The following is a 22,195-nucleotide window of genomic DNA, read 5'->3' as shown; positions in this document are numbered from 1 at the left end:
TCCACCTTTCACGGGCCAGGCCCAGAGAGCAACCTGGTCTGGATGGGGATGGTATATCTCCCCCCGCGCCTGAGACAGAAGGTCCCTGCGGATGGGGAGTGGCCATGGCTCGTCCACCAGAAGCTGGATGATTTCTGCTATCCAGTGTTTGGATGGCCACCGTGGAGCTATTAAAATCAGAGACAGCCCCTGATCCCTCACTCTGATCAGTGTTGGGGAGATCAGGCTGAGGGGAGGGAAAGCATACAGCAGAGTTTTTGGCCAAGGATGGGCCAGCGCATCCACGCCCAGTGGCGCGTGTGCGTCTGACAGGGAGAAAAACAGGGGGCACTGTGTGTTTTCTCGCGAGGCGAAGAGATCTACGGCAGCCCGGCCGTATCTCTGCCAAATCTGCTCCACCACCTGTGGGTGAAGCCTCCATTCTCCGAACAGTGGATTTCCTCTGGACAGGAGGTCCGCCCCCCTGTTCAGAATTCCTGGCACGTGAGTTGCCCGAAGGGAGAGGAGCCGAGTGCTGCTCCACATAATTATTTCCCTGGCTAACCTGTGTAGCTGCCGGGAACGGGTGCCGCCCTGGCGGTTGATATAAGCAACTACAGTGGAGTTGTCTGTTTTCACTAAAACATGTTGACCCCGGAGATACGGCAGAAAATGCCGTAAGGCTAGGAGCACCGCGCGGAGCTCCAGCACATTTATGTGATTCAGAGTGAGTCTCTGTGACCAAACGCCATTCACTGCTCTGCCCATCATAGTTGCACCCCAACCTGACAGGGATGCATCTGTGGTCAGCGTCACCCTGGATGATACTGCCCCGAGCGGTACCCCCGCCGCGAGAGCTGTCGGGCTCCTCCAGGGCCGGAGAGCCGCAATACACGGCTGCGTTATTTTTACACCACGACTGAGATGTCGGCGAGGGCACAGCTGCAGAGAAGCGACCCACCGCTGAAAATCTCTCATCATAAGCAGCCCCAAGTGTACCACCGATATCACCGAGGCCATGAGGCCGAGGAGGCGGAGACAGAGTCGGAACCGCACGACTTTCCCCAGCTGAAAACGGGAAAGACAGTGAGTGAAGGATGCGATCCTCCGCTCTGAAAGTGCGATACGATAAGAGATGGAGTCTATTCTGAGCCCCAGATACTCTGTAAACTGTGCGGGTTCCAAGTGGCTCTTTTCCAGGTTGATAGTGAACCCAAGCTCCGTGAGGTGATTCACCACCACCTCGGAGTCTTTGATCGCCTGCTCGCGCGATCGTGAGCATATTAGATAATCGTCTATGTAAGAAAATATTCTGATGCCGCTGTTCCTTAACGGAGACAGCACTGCCTCCACACATTTGCTGAACACCCTCGGAGCTAAGGATAGCCCGAATGGGATAGTTTGAAACTCGTACGCTACGCTCTGATAAGCGAACCTGAGATATTTCCTGTGTGGAGGATAAATGGCGATGTGAAAATATGCGTCTGATAGGTCGATTGTAACAAACCAATCGCCTGTGTGAATTGAGCGACAAAGCGTCTTGTGTGTGAGCATTCTGAACGTGTACTTTCTCAAATGCTTGTTTAACACACGCAGATCCAGAATAGGACGGAGCGACGTTCCGTCCTTTTTCGGGATGAGGAAATAGCGGGAGTAAAAGCCCTGCTGAGCTTCTTCGCTCGGAACCGCTCCGATCGCCTGTTTGTGTAACAGGGAGGATATTTCCTCCTCCAGCACATTCGCTGAATCGCGACTGGCCACAGAAGCTAACACTCCGCCGAATCTCGGTGGTTTTGCCGCAAACTGTAGTCTGTAACCATGGGAAATGGTTGACAAGACCCAGGGATGAACTGCGCATGCGCGCCACCGCTCCAGCCGCTCTGCGAGCGGGCCTCTGAAGAAGCGGTAGCGTGACGTCACCCCTGTCTCCCGGAAGGAGTTGGGGCTCTCCCCCTCGGGAAGAGCGTGAGCTCCCCCCGCTGGGAACAAAGACAAATTGCAGTGATTTTCTTTTGTTTTTATTTTGAAACTGGGGGGACATTCTGCCCTTGGCAAACTGCCTGGCTGCAGAAATGCACGTTTTATTTCTTTTGTTACCCCCAAACCACAGTGAAGTGTCTGGTGACTCTGGGCAGTGCTTGGTGACACAGACAGAGTGTTTAGAAGTGTTTGGTGACACTGCGCCATTTGTCCACAAGTCTGTCCTCCCTGAACTGGAGGAGGAGACTGAGAGGGTGCTCCTGGTGAACTGGAAACTTCCGGAGACCCTGAACTTTGGAGTGATTTGGTTACCCCTTCTAACACCTTCCTTCTCTTTGGGGAAGAAAAGAGGGGTGACACAGAATGCTGCAGGTGTGCTAGGCTGACCGCTTCTTTTTCCCCTCTCCGGGGTGTGACGGCTTGTTCTTTGCAGCAACTGCTGCAAAGGAATGCTTGCCCCAAGGTCTTCGGTTCTCTACCTTGGCCTGGTGGGCACCCTGCTGGCCTCCTGCTCCTCTCTGCATTCTGACCCCACTCTGTCTCCCTCTCGCAGCTGCTGCTGTTGCTGCAAAGCCAGCTCTTGGCACCTGCTGGGGCTGAGAGTTAGGTTTTCTGGGTAAGCAGAGATTGAATGCTTCACCCTCCTGCTTTCTGCGGGTGCTTGTTTCTCTCATTCTCTCCAGGGCTGGGCCAAAGAGACCCTTGGTTGGGTCATAGGCTGCATCCATGACCTCAGCCTTCTGAGCATCACCCAGGCCTGACAGGTTTAGCCACAAGGCTCTCTCACCCGAGACTGCAAGGCCCATAACGCGACCACACCCTTGGACTGCTCCCCTGGAGGAGCGAAGAATGAGATCATTAACCACGCAGATTTCATCCCAGAGGGCTGGGTTCGGGGAACCCGAGTCAAGCTGACGGCCCATGTCTTCCAGAATTTCTGCCTGATATGCTGATAGCAGTGTGACTGCATTAAGCGAGCACACTGACTGTGCAGCATATTTGTATGTCCTTTGATAAATAGATGCCGTGAGGCGATCTATCTTGTTGGGCAAAGAAATGCTAGAAGAAGCTGAGATTGCCCTGCGGTTAGGGTGAAGGTGATACGCCACTGAAGGCTCCACTGCTGGGGGTTCAGTCAGCCCCAGTTCACCCATCCCCTGGATCTCAAGCTTAGAGCAGCCCTTGGTCGGAAGCTTGCTTTTAAAAGGGCTTGACCAATAGCGACTCATTTCTTTCATGCAGGCTGGGACTGCTGGCAGAAGCTGCTTTGATGGCGGCAAGGCTGGTGGGAGCCTCTTGCCGTCATACAAGTCACGTTCTGCCCCTTCGGCATCCTGGGCGGCTGGCCATGGGATGCCTAGCTTGGCAGCAGCCCGTTTACAGACCTCGTACAAATTGCTGTCCACCAGGGGTGCAACTTCAGCCCCACTCGGTGGCCTGGACTGCTGGGGAGGAAAGGTAGAGTCATCCTCCTGTTCCTCATCCATGTCCTCCAGGTCGAGGAGGTCGGAGTCGGCATCGCCCTCCGCGTCCTCGCCACCCGGCTCGCCCACGTTTTGATCGAGGAGGTCCTCGAACGATGGGGGCATGAGCGGGGACTCTTCTTCCATCATGTCCGCCCAGCTTGTGGAGGCTCGCGGATGACGGATATCGCTCGTAGCAGTAGCAGCCGACAGGCAGGGGTCCTGACTGTTCGTTACTGCTACTCTCAGCCTCCTTTCCAGGACTTTCTCTGGCATCAAAGCACAGTGTGGGCATCCCTGAGGGTCCGCCAGTGAAGCCTGAGCATGCTTGGCGCCCATACAGACGATGCACATTGGATGAGGGTCCCTGCCCGAGATGGTGGCACCGCATGACGCGGGGCACGGGCGGGATGCAGCCTCTTTAGCCTTCGGCTCCGACCTTTTGGCGGGAGTAGGAGCCGTAGACATGGTTAGCGGAAAGGGGTGAGACTAGGCTACACCAGGCTCGTCTCGACACGTTAGCCCGTAAGTAGCTAGGACTAGCAGCGGGTGTTAAATCCGATCTAGTCGCGGCGGGAGTCAGCTCGTCGTGACACGTTGGCTGCACTCCGCTAGCCAATATCGTTAGCAACTTAATGCTAACCGAACCCTACGTCGACCAACAAGCTAATGCTAGTGAGACGCTAATGTGGTTCGTGGCCTGCTAACAAGTTAATGCTAGCCGGACAATGAACGAACAGCTCGCCGTAACGCGTTAGCCCGAGTCACACAACGTCGGCTACCTCGCTAACTAAAACCAGGAACCGCTGGGACAGCTCGCCTGACGCGGTTGCTGTTCCACAGTGCAACTCTAAGTACACTTCTTTCGAAGGACTTACTCAGCACGATCCAAACTGGAACCGGAAAAACTGCGTTCGGCGACGTACTCCTACACGGGACGCCTGAGAACTGTTAAGCAGCTAATCAAGTTAGCCTGGATGCGCTGAGGGAGCTCAAAGTAGTTTCTCACGGGAAGAAAGCGAGAATGAGTTAGGAGGAGCTGGTCGGCCGTGTTAGTACGAGGGGGCGGAGCCCTGAGCACGGCTCGACAGGTCTGTCATAGACAGACGTGGTGTCATTGGAGCTTCCGTAGTTGGTCACGCCGAGGCGATTCCCATAGTGAAACACCGAGCGAAGTTAGAAAAAGAACCCTGTCATCCTTCAGTGTGTAACACATACATGGTGGCAGTGATCAAAGACCATTCGCTTTGGTCATTCAGCACTTAGTGAGGCTTACTCCTTTTAAATATATTGGTTCCTGAGGGGTGTCCAGCAACTTATTCTCAGGCCAGGATCCCCGGTTCCCCTCTGGGACCTGGACCTTATCATTGGCGCCATTCAGTGGTCTCCTTTTGAAGCACTGTAGGTCACTGACCTGAAATGATTGTCCTTGCGGCTGCACCTCATTGTTTTGTAATTTTATTTAATTTAACATAGAAAGAAAGCATGTCTTATTTTCTGTACTTGATATTTAAATAAATTGACTGCATCTGCGTTTAGAAAATTATCCATGAAACTAACCATACCTATGAATGCTATCCAGAATTGCATTCACAGGCTACTTTGCCTTGTTTAGTAAATTTGGCTCCTAATGTCCTTGTTTCACTTACATTATATTGTCAAAAGTATTCACGCACTTGTCCAAGTCATTGAATACAAGTGCTCCGATCACTTCCATGCCCACAGTTTTATAAATTCAAGCATCTGGGCATGCAGACTATTTCCACAAACATTGGTGGTTGCTCTCAGGACCTCAGTTAATTCCAGTGTGGTACTATGGCCAGATGCAACCTGTTCAACAATCATGAAATTTCCTTTTTTCTAAAATATTCCATACTCAATGTTAGAAGTGTTATAACAAAGTGTAAGCAATTGGGAACCACAGCAATTCAGTCATGAAGTGGTAGGCCAAGTAAAATCACAGAGCGGGTTCAGCAGATCCTGAGGCACATAACGCACAGAGGTCTCCAGCTTTCTGCAGAGTCAATCACTACAGCTTTCAAAATTCATGTGGCCTACAAATTAGTTTAAGAACAGTGTGTAGAGAATTTCATGGGACAGGATTCCAAAGCTCAAAAGCTAACATCACAAATGCCCATTTGGAAGAATGAACAAAAATTCCCATAACACACACCCAGACATCATGGAAAGCCTTTCCAGAAGAGCCGAAGCTGTTATAACATCATATTATAACTGTTATAATATGATGTCGCACTGGGTGGGGCGACATCATATTAAGCCCTATGGATTTGGAAGGGATTGCATGTGAAGGCAGTTGAGTGAATATTGTTAGCCAGAGGTGGGACCAAGTCATTGTTTTGCAAGTCTCAAGTAAGTCTCAAGTCTTTATCCTCAAGTCTCAAGTCAAGTCTCAAGTAATGTCAGGCAAGTCAGAGTCGAGTCTCAAGTCACTGGTGTAAAAGTCCGAGTAAAGTCACAAGTCTGAAATTTTGAATTTCAAGTCCTTTCGAGTCTTTAAAAAAAAAAAAAAAACGAAAGAAGAATGTTGCAGTTATATGCTAAATGTAAATATTAGACCATGTAATTTTTAAATCTGTGTTTTTCTCAACACATGACAAAATAGTGAACTTAGAAAATATACACAAATTGTGAAATTGCACCTCTTTAAAATGCAGCTCAATTAAACCTAGCTCCAAGAATAATTTTCACCGACAGTTCTGAGATAAGCTGCATGTTATTCTTGGATGCGGTTGTAGGACCGGCTTTAAAATCGCATGACAAAAATATCATACATATTAAAAAAAACTGCATCACCAACGTAGCCTGGACAACATTTGCTAGTTAGATGAAGTCAGCTATCTCATTGTAGCATATTTATATGCATATTTATAATTATATGGTTCTTGGAGTGAGTGCATACACTCATGAAGTTTAGTAACTTCAGGTCACTGCAACAAGCCCAGGTACAGTTTACCGCCGGATGGGTACAGGACCTTGAAATGCACCGTGTAGAACGAAAGACCATCGTACGTATCATAAGTTTACCAGTCTCACAAATCGTCTTCATAAATACACATTCGTTAACCGTTTATTAATAGGACCTTTGAGCTCAATGGTAATTAATTACTAGTGGAAATAATTTCTGGTACGCATTACAGAAATGTAGCAGTGACAATAATACTGTATGCTGTAATCGCACTGGGCAATTGGTGATACAAAAACCTGTTTTACCCTGTGAATAAAAGTATATGTTTTTGTCAATGTACCATGGTAATAACAGAAGCGAAACGCAATATTGTATCAGGACAATTCACTATTTATGCACAATAAACAAAGGAGCATAGCGCGACAATTTCTGTTCAGCGCCAGACTTGCTTGTAACCTATATCACTAATTATGTTATGAAAATGACGCATTAACTACAACAGAAGACTTGCCTTTGTGGAAATGCTTGGAGCAGACTAACCTGTGAGCTGGAGTGTTCTGGGACGTTATATTTGGTCTTTGAATGGCTGCAATCCAGGCCATCCGTCGCCTGTTTGTCACTTCGGAAACATGGCTCGAACAATTTCTCTTCAACGATGTAATCCGATAACAACCGATCTCTTTACCCGTCGGCTTCCCGTGGCTGTCATGCGACCGGCTATTGCCGTTAATAATACAACAGCTTCTTGACATTTTTGTGTTTCTTTTTATCGCTGTGTGACTGATTTCAATTGAAAGCCTGCGCGCGCTAGTACCTCTTGCCACGAGTTCCCAGAATCCTTTGCGGTTTTACCCCTGAATGACATCACATTTTCAATCTCTATATAATATGCATGTTAAATTTTATATTTGGGGTAAAATATCAAGTCTTTTCAAGTAAACCGGTTCAAGTCCAATTCAAGTCCCAGGTCATTGGTGTAAAAGTCCAAGTCAAGTCACAAGTCTTAGAACATTTTTTCAAGTCAAGTCTAAAGTCATAAAATTAATGACTCGAGTCTGACTCGAGTCCAAGTCATGTGACTCGAGTCCACACCTCTGCTGTTAGCACTATAGTGTATTTGGTATATCCAGATGAATATCTTATAATTAAGCAAGTTTAAGGCTAGAATACAGGAAGGAATAGGACTCTGTGTGTATTCATTTTGTCAGCAGATTTTGGTTTAGTTTATTTTGTTTAAAATGTAATTCAGTTTTAGTCGACGACATAGCACAAGATTATAGTAGACTGAATCTAAAGTTGATTCAGTTGACTAAAACATAAAGTGTAAAAGTTTGTTAAGACAATTGCTCCACACGGTTTACAAAGATCTGAGGCAGAAGAGAAGGAAAGTCACCAACTAATCACAAATCACGAATTATGAAGCACAAGTCCACAGGAGCTGTGAGAACACTGACGTTAGTGTAGTAGTGTAGTGTACAGTAGTACAATCATCCAGCGATGAGAGGATCTGTGTTCCAGCCTCAAATAGTGCTCCCGGTGATGACAGGTGATTGTTGTCAGGTGTGTGTGTGGGCCAAGGGCGGGAGCCCACAGTGAGCTCCGCCCAGGCAGAGAGGGAGAGAACAGAAACAGCAAATGTAGCCTTGTGGGGCCGACCGGGCAGGCACGGAGACCATGACACCTCCAAAGCAGAGATATTTTGTTATGTTTCCATGGGCCCCCCACCCCATAACCACACAAATGCCTTCAAATGTCACTTTACTGCATTGCTTCTGATTGGATCACTTCCAAAAAAAACCCCAAGTTACTACGCTTGAGGTGCTTGTCTTAATTTTTTTTGTTATACTAGAAAACCAAAATATTTGAGGAAAGGTTTGAAACCATGACTATAGATTAGAGAGTTTTAATGAAGCACACAAACCACGGACTCACCACACGTTTTGAAAGTGCCCACTGTTTTTCTGAATAATAACCTTTATTGAAGATGTTTGTGAAGTAGATCAATAAATACTTTATATACAATTAATCAAAAAATAGGTTATCATCAAAGTAGTTTGCAAGGGTACATGTTATCATAGGACAATATTGTATACATTGTATGTTGAATGACAACAAAAGTCTGAATTTAACTTAGTTTGTAACTGAACCAAGGATAAATCAGTCCTGTCTTTCATTCTGCATAATGCATATGAATGTAGGGTCAATACCATCATTTCATAAAGTCAAATCAAATCGCAATGATCCCTATAGTGCTGGATCTTGACAGAGTATAATAATGTCATTTTAATGTAAATTAATTAGTAAGAAATCAATGTTCAATAATTTCTTTAAATAGCAGGGACCTGCAGAGAGGTTTAAAGGGGCGGGTGCTCAAAGTTAAAAAGGGGCACATTGAACCAGACTGAATAACAACAACACACATTCATCAAGAATCTAATATGGGAAGGGCAGGGCTGTGTTGATCTGAGACTGTAGACATTAAAAAGTCCACAGGAGAGATGGTAGCTGATTAAACAAGTGTCATGAGATAATAACAAAATGCAAAGATTGGTGACAGCGCTTGGAACCATAAGGCAACGAAAAACTGTGACATAAACTCGGCTCTGCCATGTCTGGACAATGTTATATCATGAGTAATATTTTTTTAAATCCAGCTAAATAAAACACACACATGCACACACAGTGACATTTTAGACCTTCTTCAGAATACTGTATATACTATGGGCATCCTTACATTATTATTCATTACTAGAGCTACAATAATAAAGCAATGAGGAGGGGGAAGTAATAAATATGAAATAATGTATTTATGATGATTCCATTTGTTTCACTATCCACTCTGTGCAGGGCAAAGCTTATTACATTTTTAAACTGTAGAGATTACAATCATTTTACTGCTGTAAAATCCAATTTTTGTCTTATTTAAAATATAAATCTAATATAATCTGCTTCTTAATGTATGTTCTTTAAAATACAGCGTGTGTTTTTTAATATATTATAATTATAATAATTATTATGTGGACATGCATATTAGATCGTTTTTTAGTGAAATATAATCCCTCCAGAAAGGCAGGAAATGCCCAGAAACTTACTTTAAAACTAAATATGTTCCCTAAAACGGTGACAGAGCTACAGACCCATGACAGCCTTACACAGGTAGCCAGCAGCTGTGACCAGCACTACTTGTGCAGTTAATAAAAGGACAGGTAATGTTTGTCACGCTGTTGCACACACAGCACGCTCGTTTGTTTCAGTTCGTCAAATTGCCACAAGACAACTTACCAACGTGTACGTAATAAGCTAATACTCCTGGGTGCTACACACTACAGTGTACGCTGTACACCTACTTACTGGTTTTGTCGCATCAGTCTGTGTCTCTGAGTTAACTTGTGTTTCTCCTACAGCTCCGGACCGCAAAAAATGCGCGTGCTCTTTGTGAGCTCGTTCCCGGCTCGTAACCAGCGCGTTCTGCCGTCGAGGGCGATCATTGGTTAAATGTGATCATGTGACTGATGCAAGCCAGATCCTTTTATTTAGCAAAACTATGATTAATAGTTAAATATTATTGTTGAGGGGCACAGACAGGACTCCGCACGCACACACACATAAAAAATAAATAAATAAATAAAAAAAATTTAAAAGTTGCCTCAACAAAAGGGCACTTTGGGCACTCATCAGGAAAGGGGCGGGTGCTCAAGCCCCTCTAGCCCCCCCCCTCTGCACGTCCCTGTTAAATAGTAGCGTTAGCTAAGTGAAATGAAAAAACCAAAACACTACTGAGCTATAGCTTGGAATTAGCTTAGCTTAGCATATTGGAATCAGGGGAAAACAGCTAGTGTGGCACTTAGAAAAATTAAAAAACACAGACTGAATAAAAACAAAAGTGGCATGAGAGCTCTCATGAAAAAGAAGCAAAACTTTTAGGAAAAGGTCCTGTTGCCTTGCACTAATGTTGGACTGGACCCTGTCTCCGTTCAGTTTCTACACAGGCTAACAATAAATCAACTGGTGAACAATGATGCTAGTATTTTACCAGGCTTCATAAAATGCAATTCCAATAAGTCTGGGAGAATGCTAAATCTCTGAGCGTCTGTAATAAAGTAAAGGCAATCCAAATTAAAATTCTACACAGAGCTCACATATCACCTTCTCCACGCCATAAATACAATTCTGACCTTTCTCCGCTGTGCCCTAAATGAAAAATAGAGGTGGGCAACCCCACGCACTGTCTATGCACCTGCTGCAAAACACAACAATTTTGGTGTGTCAATGCAACCCATTGTGCATGTTACTTGGAGTGGCAAACGACAAAATCAGGGGGAAGTTTGGAAAGCAGCTCTACGCACTGTTAACATTCTGTGCTAGGAAATGTGTCCACGGCCCCATCTAAGACTCAGTGGCACCGGACAGTATTGGAATATGTATATGTGTCACTAGATTTCTTAACATGCAAGTTACATAGTTGGGACAAAAAGTTTAATAAAATATGGGACCCATTTATGGCGTATGCCAGTTTGGATATTTCTGCTATTTTCTCACGGGCCCTGGTACAATGCAAGCAAGTCACTGCTGTTTTACATATGTGTATTGTTAATTGTATCTCATAATCAAAGTGTCTGGAATTTCCATTTATTTATTTGTATTCTTGAGCCGGGTTGTTTGTTTTGTTTGGTTTTGGCTAGTTTGTTTTGTCCTGTTATGTTGGTTTTGTTTAATGATGGTGTCAGTATAAAGCTTAAAACTCAACAAATACATGGAAGGAAAAACAATTATAGCATACTAAGTGCAAAAAAAAAAAAAAAAATGCAATTCCAATGAAGGCCACTGGATGCTAGATACAAAACCATTCTTGGACGCAGCTGACGAATGTTCAAATAGCACAGAATCTTCTTAAAGATGGAAAATAAATACTTTATCAATTACTAAATAACATTACTAAAAGTATACTGGTTGTTATGTTGGAAATTATTGCTTCATTATTGCAAACCAATAAGTTTTGAATGTAATACCATGTTACATACAAATTTACTGGCTCATTAATCTGCTAGCATTTGATAGCTAAAGCAGCTGGAGACACAACAGACAACTTATCATTCACCTTATACTATTTTAAAATCTGCCCAAAGTCCACCATCTGAGGTGCACGTGTAATTGGTGCACTGTAATATAAAATTCACTCATAGCCTTGCACTCACTGTCCAATGACAAAGTTTACATTAGCAATAAGCTATAACAGCGTTTAATTATTTTCTTCAGTTTTTCAAAGAATTCAGAGAATGAAAAGTTTAAGAAATCCACAAAACTATAAAAGGGGCTTTAATATTTTTTTCCAGCTTGAGTCATTGTTATCAGATGTAGTTTGTTTTTAAATGGAGCTTTGGAGTTTTGGTTTATCTTCGAGCTCTAGCTGTTTCCCCCTGCTTTCAGTTTTTATGCTAATCTAAGCAAATTATATATTGCATTGATCACTGTGCTGAACATACAGACATGAGAACATCACCCTTTTAGAGAGACAAATATTCCTTCAAAGGTCTTTTATTTAAGACATTTTATTTGTCAAAGAACAGATTCAAGCAACAACAGTTTGGGGATAATCAGATAATTGTTTATACTGTTGCTTTTTTCTAACATTAAAGTGTAAAATCTTAATATACCAATGTACCGCATCCCAACAATCCGTAAGCATTGTTCCTTTAATGGTGCTAGACGACAATGTGTATAATGTACAAAACACAGCCTAACACCTGTGGTTATATGCACTTAATGGCATTGCTTTGCATTGATCCCTCTGCTTTCTGAGATGTTACTTTGCACCGAAAGTTCTCAGGATGTGAGCACAGCGTTAAAAACTGTACAAACTGCTGCTGGACGGTAACTGTTGAAGAACTAGAAAAATATTCTGGTGGCTCAGCTTTTCCAGGGGTGCTGTGGTGGCCTCTGCCAGGTAAATAAAGAAAAGTTCATATTCAGTGTAGAGAAACCAGGGTGGAGGTGTCAAGCGAGTTACCAAAGGAATAAGTGTGGGGGATGTTGAAAAGGCCAGCAGGCGTCTTATCTGTCCATTAAACACACACATACATTGGAGTCTTCAGATAGAAACCTCGTATTCTCTGGATTCCTGTGAAGACATTGCACGAGTTTGGTCAGCACTCAAAGCAGTCAGAAAACTAAACCAGTGTACACTTTAAAATGGCAGGACAGCATGTTACACAAACATGATGGACAACAATGGAAACAATTATAGTTTTTAAATTATTAATAAAAAAAAACAATAAATGAGCAGAGGAACTTTAAAAATGCAGATAATTTTATAGAGATGCACTGCATCAGCGGTCCCCAACCCCCGGGCCTCGGACCGGTACCGGTCCGTGAGTCGTTTGGTACCGGGCCGCGAGAGTTGAGGCTCAGGTGTGATCTGTGTGGTTTTCAGGGTTTTTATGGGTTTTCAGCGTTATTTTGTTATCGTTTTTATCGTTAACTCGGTTTTCCTGGGTCTTTTCACGTGTGTTATGAATAAATCTTCTTTTTTTCAGTACCGGTACTAGTTTTATTTTGTTGTATTTATCCGCGACACCTTAAAGGCCGCTGCACTACATGGAACAAAATAATACTCATCAACTCTTCTCTGTAACAGAGTCTGAGCTTGGTTCACCCGAATTGTAAAACTCAAAAACCAGTTCAATTTGTTGTTATCTATGATCCACCTGACCTTTACTCACAGTTCCTCTCAGATTTCTCAGACTTTTTGTTTGATTTAGTGCTCCAAATAATTGTGAGTGATTTTAACACCCATGTAGATGCTTAACAATGACAGCCTCAACACTGCATTTAATATATTATTAGACCCAATTGGCTCAACAGCTCAACCACCACTTTAATCACATTCTGGATGATGTTTTTGTCATATGGCTTATAAACTGAACATTTGTGTTTCTCTTTTGTCTGATCATTTCTTAATAACATTTAAATTCACAATAATGGGTTCCACACCACAAAGGCACCCTTATTGTAGTTGTTTTTCTTGAAAAAAGGAGTGTGTAGCCCTATAAAAAAGGCTCTCTGTAAATCTAAGACATTGATTGAAGAAAATAGGTTTCACTTCAGCGCTGTAGCCCGGCTGACAGACAGTCAGAGATCTGGCTGCTAAAAATGGAGCAAAGTAGAAGTGTAATAAAGCTTGAAAGAAATCCTAGTACATGTACCTCAAATTTGGTCCTTTTGTGACCAAACTGTTATATAGATAGAACAAATGTGCCAATATTTTAGAGTATTTAGGCAAATGAATTCACTTTTGATACACAAATGAGTATTCAGGAAGTATAATCACAAGAGTATTTCACAGGAGGATCGAGGACTGACTCACCTCATTGTTCTTCAGAAATCGGAAGCATGGAAGGTGAACAAAACAGCAACTTAGACACTAAAGGAACATCCTCAGTTGCCATATGTTATTGAAGAACTAAGTGTTGAAAGCAAACGTTTGTTCTTATTTATTAATCACAGGTATGTTACTGTTGCTTCTCCTAAAGGAGATGGTATACTGAAAACTTGGGATGTGTGATCAATATATGATGTTTTTCTCTGACAGTGTCATAGTAGCAACTTTCAGTAGATCTTCCACTCTTGGATTTGATTCAAATCATCGTGGAAAACTTTGTGGTGCTGATGATCCATATTGCATTATTCAGAGATACGCAGCCTGCTATGTAGCCTTACCTTACTAATATAATAAGGGTAGATAATATTAAAATAACATCCATCAGTATACCACAGTACAATGCAAGTGAACCACAAAGTGGTTCTAAATGAATGGAGGGCCATTAGATTTGATAGCGTAACAGACTGACAGCTGTGGGGAATGTTGACTCACCATTGTCTCATAAACTGAGTTATAAAGTGTAGACTCTCCAGTGATATTTTCATATGGTAAGTTGGAGTACAGAGTGAGTCTTAGTGGCTTCCTCTGGAACCTGAGCACATAGAGAGAAGCACACATCAATTAAAAGGAGACAAAAAGAATTAAAAAACAAGAAAAACCCAACAACACTAGTTTGTTAAAACAGCTACTGTTTTCATAAGCAAGCGCTTACAGAGATGTATGTGCATAAAGAACATGACCTTACGTGCTTTAACTGAAAAACTTTATTTTTTACCAAACTCTCATTACTAATGATTATCTTCCACAAAACCCCAATTCAGGTATAAATTAGAACTGTGTGTTTGCTTTCTGCACCAGTTTGAGGCCACACTCTGGCCTTTTGCTCAACATTGTTCTAAAATCCATGATACTAATTCCTTGGCAGGTCCTTTCAGCTAAATATATTTTCATTTGCTTTCAGTGCATCCCAGTCAGACCAAAGCCCCCCAAATCTCCTTATTTGTGACAGAGTTCAGAAATTTATGTTACTAAAAGCTTGCATGCACATTGCATGACTCTGCATTTGCACTGATTCTCTCATTGCATGACAAAGAGAGGCTGTAGTATTACTGTGCTGGAAATAAGTGCTTATTCCAAAAATTGTAAAGATTATGCTGTGTATATTTAAATTCTTTTCTCTAGTCATAATGTAATTTATTCTTTTTTTTCCAGCAGCATTTGTCAACTAATTTGGACATACTTTAAAAAATAAAGGTAGAGCCCAATGATGAGGATGAGGAAGAAGGTGATGGAGATGAAGACAGCCAATGCTACTTGGGCTCCTTCCATCCTTAGGTCTGCAGTAGGTACTGTTGGAGAAAAAAAAAGATTGTGAAGGTTTAACTTTATTTGCAGCATTTTCATCATGAATTCCTGATTCACGCTGAACAGTTGATATTAAGATGGGCCTACTACTTAAAATCTAGAAAGCAGTGATGTGGTCATTAATATAAGATGATAATACTGATGAATTCCTCCTCCTCCTCAGAAGCTTCATCTTCCTTTACTATTGGAGTCCTAGGGTCAGAGCCTTTTAGTCTTTGTGAAGTTTGAGAGATTGAGATTTATCTTCATTGATGGGCCTCCATGTCTTGAAATAACAATATACTTGTTTTGTTTTATTTGGTTGCTTTAATATGGATTCATACATTGACTGAATTAACTTATTAAGACCCAGAGGTTTGCCTGCTAACTGGAACCCAACCAAGTGATCACCTTGTAGAGCTGACTCCAATATTACCAGTGGTTTGCAAAGTAACTACCAAGGCAGAAAGTACAGTAATATACGTTTTTCAAATGACAAACTGTGATTTGATGTCTTTAGTTTTATTATACACTCTAAAAATTACAAAAAATGCAAAAGCGTTGAAATAATAGGTCTGTTAATATGTTTGACTGCTATTACACACCTTTACACATATAGTTGAATTCCCCTCCAGTTGCCTTTATTTTTTTATACAAATTATGATTATATATTGCATATATATTGGAAATATTTCTAGCACAAATGATCCTTTAAACTGTTCATCCCTGATGGTAACTCGTTGTGTGCACGTAGAATCAGAAAGTTTATACAAAGACTTTTATCTCTGTAGGTAAACTTACCAGCTACTCTGTGCTTATCATACTCTGTTGGGTGGGCTGAGAATACAGAAAGAATGAATGTTAAATAAAAAACAGCAAAAGAAATTAAGAAAATACTTAATAAGGTACCGTTTGGCTGATTTAACTGAATTTTATTGACTATACCACCAGATACACTCTGTCAACAGTGATGAAAGTTTAACAGAATAAAACTTCTTGACTTGATTACATGAAAAATTACATGTGCAACTACAGCCTAACTGAAGGAGACATTTTGCAAGCACAGTGAATACTTTTTTTTATCAACATTTTTTTTTACTTGCAATCATATATATGCATAATGTTCACAGTTTTGTGGATTATTATGAGTTTAATTCTATTTAAAATCGAATCTATCAGCTTACAATTTTCCTGGTTGGTATGTTAATTAATTTAATCTCATCTATCTAAATAAGTCAGCTCCCTTAAAGTTTTCCAGTTAAATTGCTTAAGAAGTGAGCTTTTGATTGTTTGGGCTACCTGTAGTATATCAGGATTTATTTTTTTAAATATTTTTTTTATAAATCAGGTAAAAATAAAAAACTTACTGAAGTGCATTTGGATATACTCCTTATTACTTTATTGTACTGTACATTGCAAAGATTACAGTACAGAATCCAAATGGCAGAAAACTTGCAGGATGATATTGCAAAGGACCAGATGAGATGCAAACACAAGGGCAGAGAGGCTACACCTGGGAGGACAGCCGAAACTATTCAAGACAATGAGACAATGTACGAGAATGGGAAAAATCATTACCAAAATAAACCTGGAAGCACAGAGCAGGAACTATAATTGTAAGGAGATGTATTTTGTTTACTGAAATGTAATTTGTATTGGAATTATTATAATTTTGGTACAAAATGCAACAAAGGGTTGTTGAGACCCTTTTTCTGCTCAGATATACTGTACCGTTTGCAATCAGAAAACAAATAAGTTCATTATTTTGTGCATATACAGCAGCTTGACTGTGCAACCTCTGAGACTCCTCTAGTAAAAGCAAATTACAGATGCATACTCTCACTGGAGTCCTGATAGGTCTCTCCTGCCTCGTGGTTGTTTGTTTAACATGTCCTTACTGCACCCTGTATCCCTGAGTTGCCTTGATCAAACAGCAGGCTCAAGGTAAAGGCTGCTCTTTTGTTATTTTAGCCTCCAGACTGGAACAACCTTCTCCAAATTGTCAGGACAAAAAAAATCAATTTGAAAAAAGACAGTTCTTTTTCATCTATGGCCTTTCACTGTGATTGATGTGAGTTTCTGCTTTTCCAAAACATACTTTTTTTTTCTTAAGATGATCTGTCTTTCAGTCTGTAAGGTTTCATCATGGTCACGTTAATGTCATCTTTCCAGATCACGTTGCTATTCAAGGTTCATTAATACCTTTTTTTGCATTTTTTCTTTGACTTTTGTATGTTTTGAATTTGATTTAATATGGAATTTACATTTCCAAATATAACCTTTTTGCTTCTGGCTTGGCCACAACCAGTTTTTCTGAGCTGTTTTCCTTCACATGATCTTAAAAAATGAATTGACAATGTAGAAACAAGTCGTGCTGCAGTTTTCTACCTTTGCAGACAGGTGGCAGCCCACTCCACTGGGACGGGTGTCCAGGAACACAGTAGAGAAGAGGTTCACCCAGCAGCTGATGGCCATTCTGGCAGGAATAATGCAGGGTCTCTCCAGCCTGGAAGTGGAGCTTATTAGAGCTGGGCATCCCATAAGTGGGGGTTCCTGGATGATTGCAAGGCTCGAAGGTCTCAGCTGAAGGCAAAGTAATAAAAAATTATGGTCACAACTGTGTAATTAATTAACTCCATGGCAGGTCACAGAGTTGTTGTTAATTAGTATTTCTAACAGAATGCCATTATTTAATCAGCGGGACAGGTGGAAAATTATATTGTCAAGATTTCAATTAAATTATGTTGGTTATTCAGAATCTGCAAAGAAAGACAGCATCTATTATTGTAACAGCATCACTGTCACTCTTACGATATTCACTAATAACTAAGAAATGACAAAATTTCTGTCCTGATGGGAGTTGTGTCCTCCAGGATGACAGTACCACCATTCACAGGACACAAGGTCTTAATTAACGATTTGAAAATGATGAAAACGAGATGAATCATATCCTGTGTTCTTTGTATTCCCCAGGTCTAATTGGAGATTTAATACACACTGAAGCTTGTTTGGTCTGGTCAGGTGTCCTGCTTGGGTTCTGGTTTTAAACAAAATTGGGTCATTAAATTTAGCATTGATGAAGTTAGTTAGAAATCTGTAAAAGTGCAGTGAATGTCTCTATTTCTATGACTAGGATATTATAATCTGAATAGTAAAAGACTTAAAGTAGTAGATGATACTAGTTCAGACAATTTTAAAGAAGGCCTTCATACCAGTTTGAAACTAATAAGCAGGCTTAATACTTTCCGTGTAGATAAAGCTTATATTTAGGGTTGGATCAGGTGACCTTGGACCATCGTAGTTATGTTGCCATAGGCTGAGGCTGCTGGGGGCTTCCTATGCTGTGCATTTCTTTTTTTGTATTAATACATATTTATACACTACTATTACATTTACTCACTAGTAACTATGCAATTCTGACTCTTTCTCCCATAGAGTACATTTGTCCTGTCTCCCACTGCTCTCTTTTTCTTTCATTTCACCACCAACTGGTCACGGTAGATGGCTGCCCTCGCTGATCCTGGCTATGGCTGACGTTTCTTTCTGGTAAAAGAACGTTTTTCTTTTCCAGTGACATCAAGGGCTTGCTCGCAGGGGGCAATGTTGGGGTTTTGTCCTGTTATTTAAGGGGATTGTATATGAAAGATGGACATAATGTTGCAGATGAGCAGTCCAGAGTTCACTGGTATGATGCAGAACATTTGCATTTGCACTGTTTCTCTCATCTGTACCTTGGGCCTCACAGTTAGAGAGCTGACTTCTGTCAATGAATGCTACATACACTGAGTGGTCTTCCAATGGACTTGTGTGTTTCTTAATAAGAAAGGTAAGAAAATCCCAGAAAGTTGATTCTGTTCATCTGGATGCAGCATTTTTCAGTGAGGGTGTTTCTTCACTCATCAGAATGACTTCTTCAGTCTCAGCTGACAGGTGACAGCAGTTCTCCACAACCTTATAAGCAGTGTTGCATAATTACTAAAACTAACTCCAAATGTCTAACAGTTGTCACAACCACAACAACAACAACCTCATTTGTTATTAAAATACAAATTGTGATGATCATTGATCAATGCTGATTACTACAAAGAGAGTTGGGGAATGTCTGCAATCACATCTGTCCATCAGAACTGTTTTCTGTCATATCCAACAGGCCTTGCAATACTATATTATCCCAATAGATCATTGCTCTTAGAGTGCCTGGTTTTTTTGTGTTTCCTAAAATTTCCGAAATTAAAAGTAGGACCAAAGGCACAGCCGTTAGCTCATGTCTTGTGAAGACTGATGCCCTCTTTACTTTTCATTTTAGGCTTTTACAGTTTTTTTTTTTAATTCACAGTTTATTTATAAAACTATAGGCTCTCATTAAAAGTGGCACAAGTACAATGGCTACATGCAGACCCATAAGACAGAGCTTACATATAAAGCTTACAAATACCTTCACACACCAGAAAAATCTCCTCATGAAGTCTGTCTACTAATTTCAGTCATCTACAGTAATTATTAAAAGGGAAGGAAAAGTGTGTACGTACGCAGGCATCTAGGTAGCTTCTGGCTCCACCTGGGGCCTGATGATCCCCGACTGAAGCAGGTTAGCAGGCTGTTTCCAGACAGAGTGAAGCCCTTGTTGCAGATATACTGAATAGTTGAACCTACGGTGAAATGAGTACCTGACAGCACCCGTCTGCTATGCTCCACCTTTCCAGGGTCAGTACAAGACACCACTGGGAGGACAAAGAAACAAAGATTGGTCATTACTGACCAACTACTGACCAGCATCCCAGAAGTGCTCATTGGGGCTGAGGTTAGGACTACAGAGAAGCCATTCCATAATCTCTACTACAAATTCTGGAGCTTGTCCCTGATAAACTCTGCTCTGTGGGGGCGAGTGTGGAGTTGAGATATGGGATTACCACTGGTTGCAGAATCTCATCTTAATAGCTCTCCTCATTGAGGTTGCCTTTAGTGATTGTTTTACCAGTCAGGGAGATGTCGTCCCACACCATCACGTCTTCTCTACTTTACAGCCTGTCTCTGATATTGTAGTTACAACTTTGCCTTCAATCTGGAGATAAGAGAAGGGCTCACTCCAAATAATTCTGCAGATTGGTTTTGTGGAACACCAGCTTGAAGTTGCACTGTGACACAAGCCCTATCAAGATCATTCAAACATGGCATGCTTGAAGCAGACATCAAGTGACCACTGTAGCAGGGTCCATGCTCACAGGTGGTCCTAACCTGGGGTGATAATCTAAAATGTTTGGAACTGGCAGAGAAGATTTGGCAAGTTTTTCATGGGTGCTGCTCAAACCATAAATGTATTTTTCACTCACAGGTGCTTTAACGCAAGGAGTCACTGCTTTCCTCTGTTTTATATTCTATATGATTAACGGATTAATTAGACAAAAACACAGATTAACAGTGAGACAGTTAATTGTTTATCACTAAATACAATTTTTTTAGCTGTAGCTCATCTGGACTATTGAATTTTGACCTATACCAATTTCTCACCTCTTTCACAGCTCGGGAGATCGCCGCTCCAGGTGAGGTCCCACTGGCACATGAGTAGTTCGGAGCCTACCACCTGATAACCAGGGTAACACTGGTAAGTCACTACGGTGCCCTGAACCAACTCAGGGTGAGATGTACTCTTCCAGCCATTAGAGATCTCAGGGAGCTCAGGGCAAGTGTCATTACGAGCTACTTCTGCAGGAGACAGCAAAAAGAAGAAGACAAAAATCTGATGGATGTAAGGTTCGACTGAAAGGTGCTTTACAAGACTTTAAAGTTCTTTCTATCTTTTACTAATGTCAGTTAATCAGTCTTTCTACCTTTTTATGGCCTAATTATGGCTAAAATAATGTTTGAAGATACTGTTTTAAATCCAAAATGTCCATGTAATGTGATATTTTTGCATAACTTGGAGAGAAACTGAGAGTGTTTAGCTAATACATTAGTAGGCAATTTTTTGGCCCTGCTCAAGATGTATGGATGAATCTTGTAACTCTGGGTCAGTAGTGATTTTTGTGCTTGAAAAAACCTAGTGGTGGTGGGTGGCATTCCTATAACAACTCCATTTAGTACTATGTTCCTGCAGTAGTAAATGTGTTAGTTCTTTGGAAATTAAAGTTATCTAAACCTATTGTGGAAAAGTTTCTGATAGGACTGGGATCACCTGGTACACACATGCTCCTCAGAAGATTTCACTGTAAATAAAATGATCTGTCTTTTTTTTTTTTTTTTAATTGTCCATTTAAATTTGCTTTATGCTTCTCACCTTGCAAAAACAATTAAACACTGTAAACTTAAAGCCACTTTACTGATGATTTCTATTCTCATTTCTTGTCTATGCAACAAGAAATAACATTGATTCTTATAACATAAAAAAGTATTATACATTGGTATTGTTTTCATATGTTAGACAGCTGTGTGCTGCTGTGTGTTGAGCAACATTATAAAATTTTACAGAGACATTAAAGTATGTATGAGGTGGACTCTAATTCCTATTGTGCACAAAAGAACATGCAACCAGCGAATTCTGTGCAGTGTCATTCTACCATTTGGTTGGTGGTTTGTAGATGTGGCTCATAGCACATAAAACATCTAAAACCTGAATATCTTAATTTGTCTTCAAAGCTTAGACTCAGTTGTTGACAGTATTTTCCATCATTTTAAATGACCTGTTCTCTGGGCAAACTGCCATACCTGATTGCTTTCCTCTGCTCATTCCTACATAACAGCACTCTTCTTAGGAGTCTAATTTCACCAAACACGCCAACGTAATTGCATCTGGGCACTAGACAAGCAGAATTCTCCAACACCTGTCTGTTTTGATGTCTTGTGTTTACATTACTCCAACATGTTTCATGAACCGATTGTAACAAGCTTTCCCTTTCCTTTGCTGGTAATCTGTATTCCGTAGCTTTCCTTTTCCTCTGAATTTATTAGCTCTTATCAGATAAAGTGTGGTCGCTGTGGCATGGTGCTGCACTAATGACACATTCTGTCCAAAACTAGGGATGGCCTCTCATTGCTTCCATTTTAGGTGCCATATCAGCAAAAATGAATTCAAACTTTTTCTTTTTGCCCAGCTTTTTGCTTAATAATAAATATGTGTTAGAGGAAATA

At 41.4% G+C, this 22,195-nt stretch overlaps 1 protein-coding gene across 1 annotated transcript in view; it reads right to left on the bottom strand.

Annotated features, from left to right (window-relative positions):
* Positions 1–11,759: 11,759 nt before the first annotated feature.
* Positions 11,760–22,195, bottom strand: part of sez6b (seizure related 6 homolog b) — a 230,615-nt gene continuing 220,179 nt past the window's right edge. Inside the window, exons 11-17 of the mRNA XM_080888197.1 lie at positions 20,579–20,773; positions 19,600–19,791; positions 17,459–17,653; positions 15,872–15,907; positions 14,967–15,075; positions 14,219–14,318; positions 11,760–12,466 (exon numbers count right to left, since the gene is read on the bottom strand). Coding sequence (XP_080744323.1) covers positions 12,437–12,466; positions 14,219–14,318; positions 14,967–15,075; positions 15,872–15,907; positions 17,459–17,653; positions 19,600–19,791; positions 20,579–20,773 — 857 coding nt within the window. The 3' untranslated portion in view covers positions 11,760–12,436. The remainder of the gene's footprint in view (positions 12,467–14,218; positions 14,319–14,966; positions 15,076–15,871; positions 15,908–17,458; positions 17,654–19,599; positions 19,792–20,578; positions 20,774–22,195) is intronic.

The sequence above is a fragment of the Rhamphochromis sp. 'chilingali' genome (genome assembly GCF_963969265.1).
Source record: "Rhamphochromis sp. 'chilingali' genome assembly, chromosome: 8".
Lineage (NCBI taxonomy): Eukaryota > Metazoa > Chordata > Actinopteri > Cichliformes > Cichlidae > Rhamphochromis > Rhamphochromis sp. 'chilingali'.
This window is presented reverse-complemented; position numbering and strand designations above follow the sequence as displayed.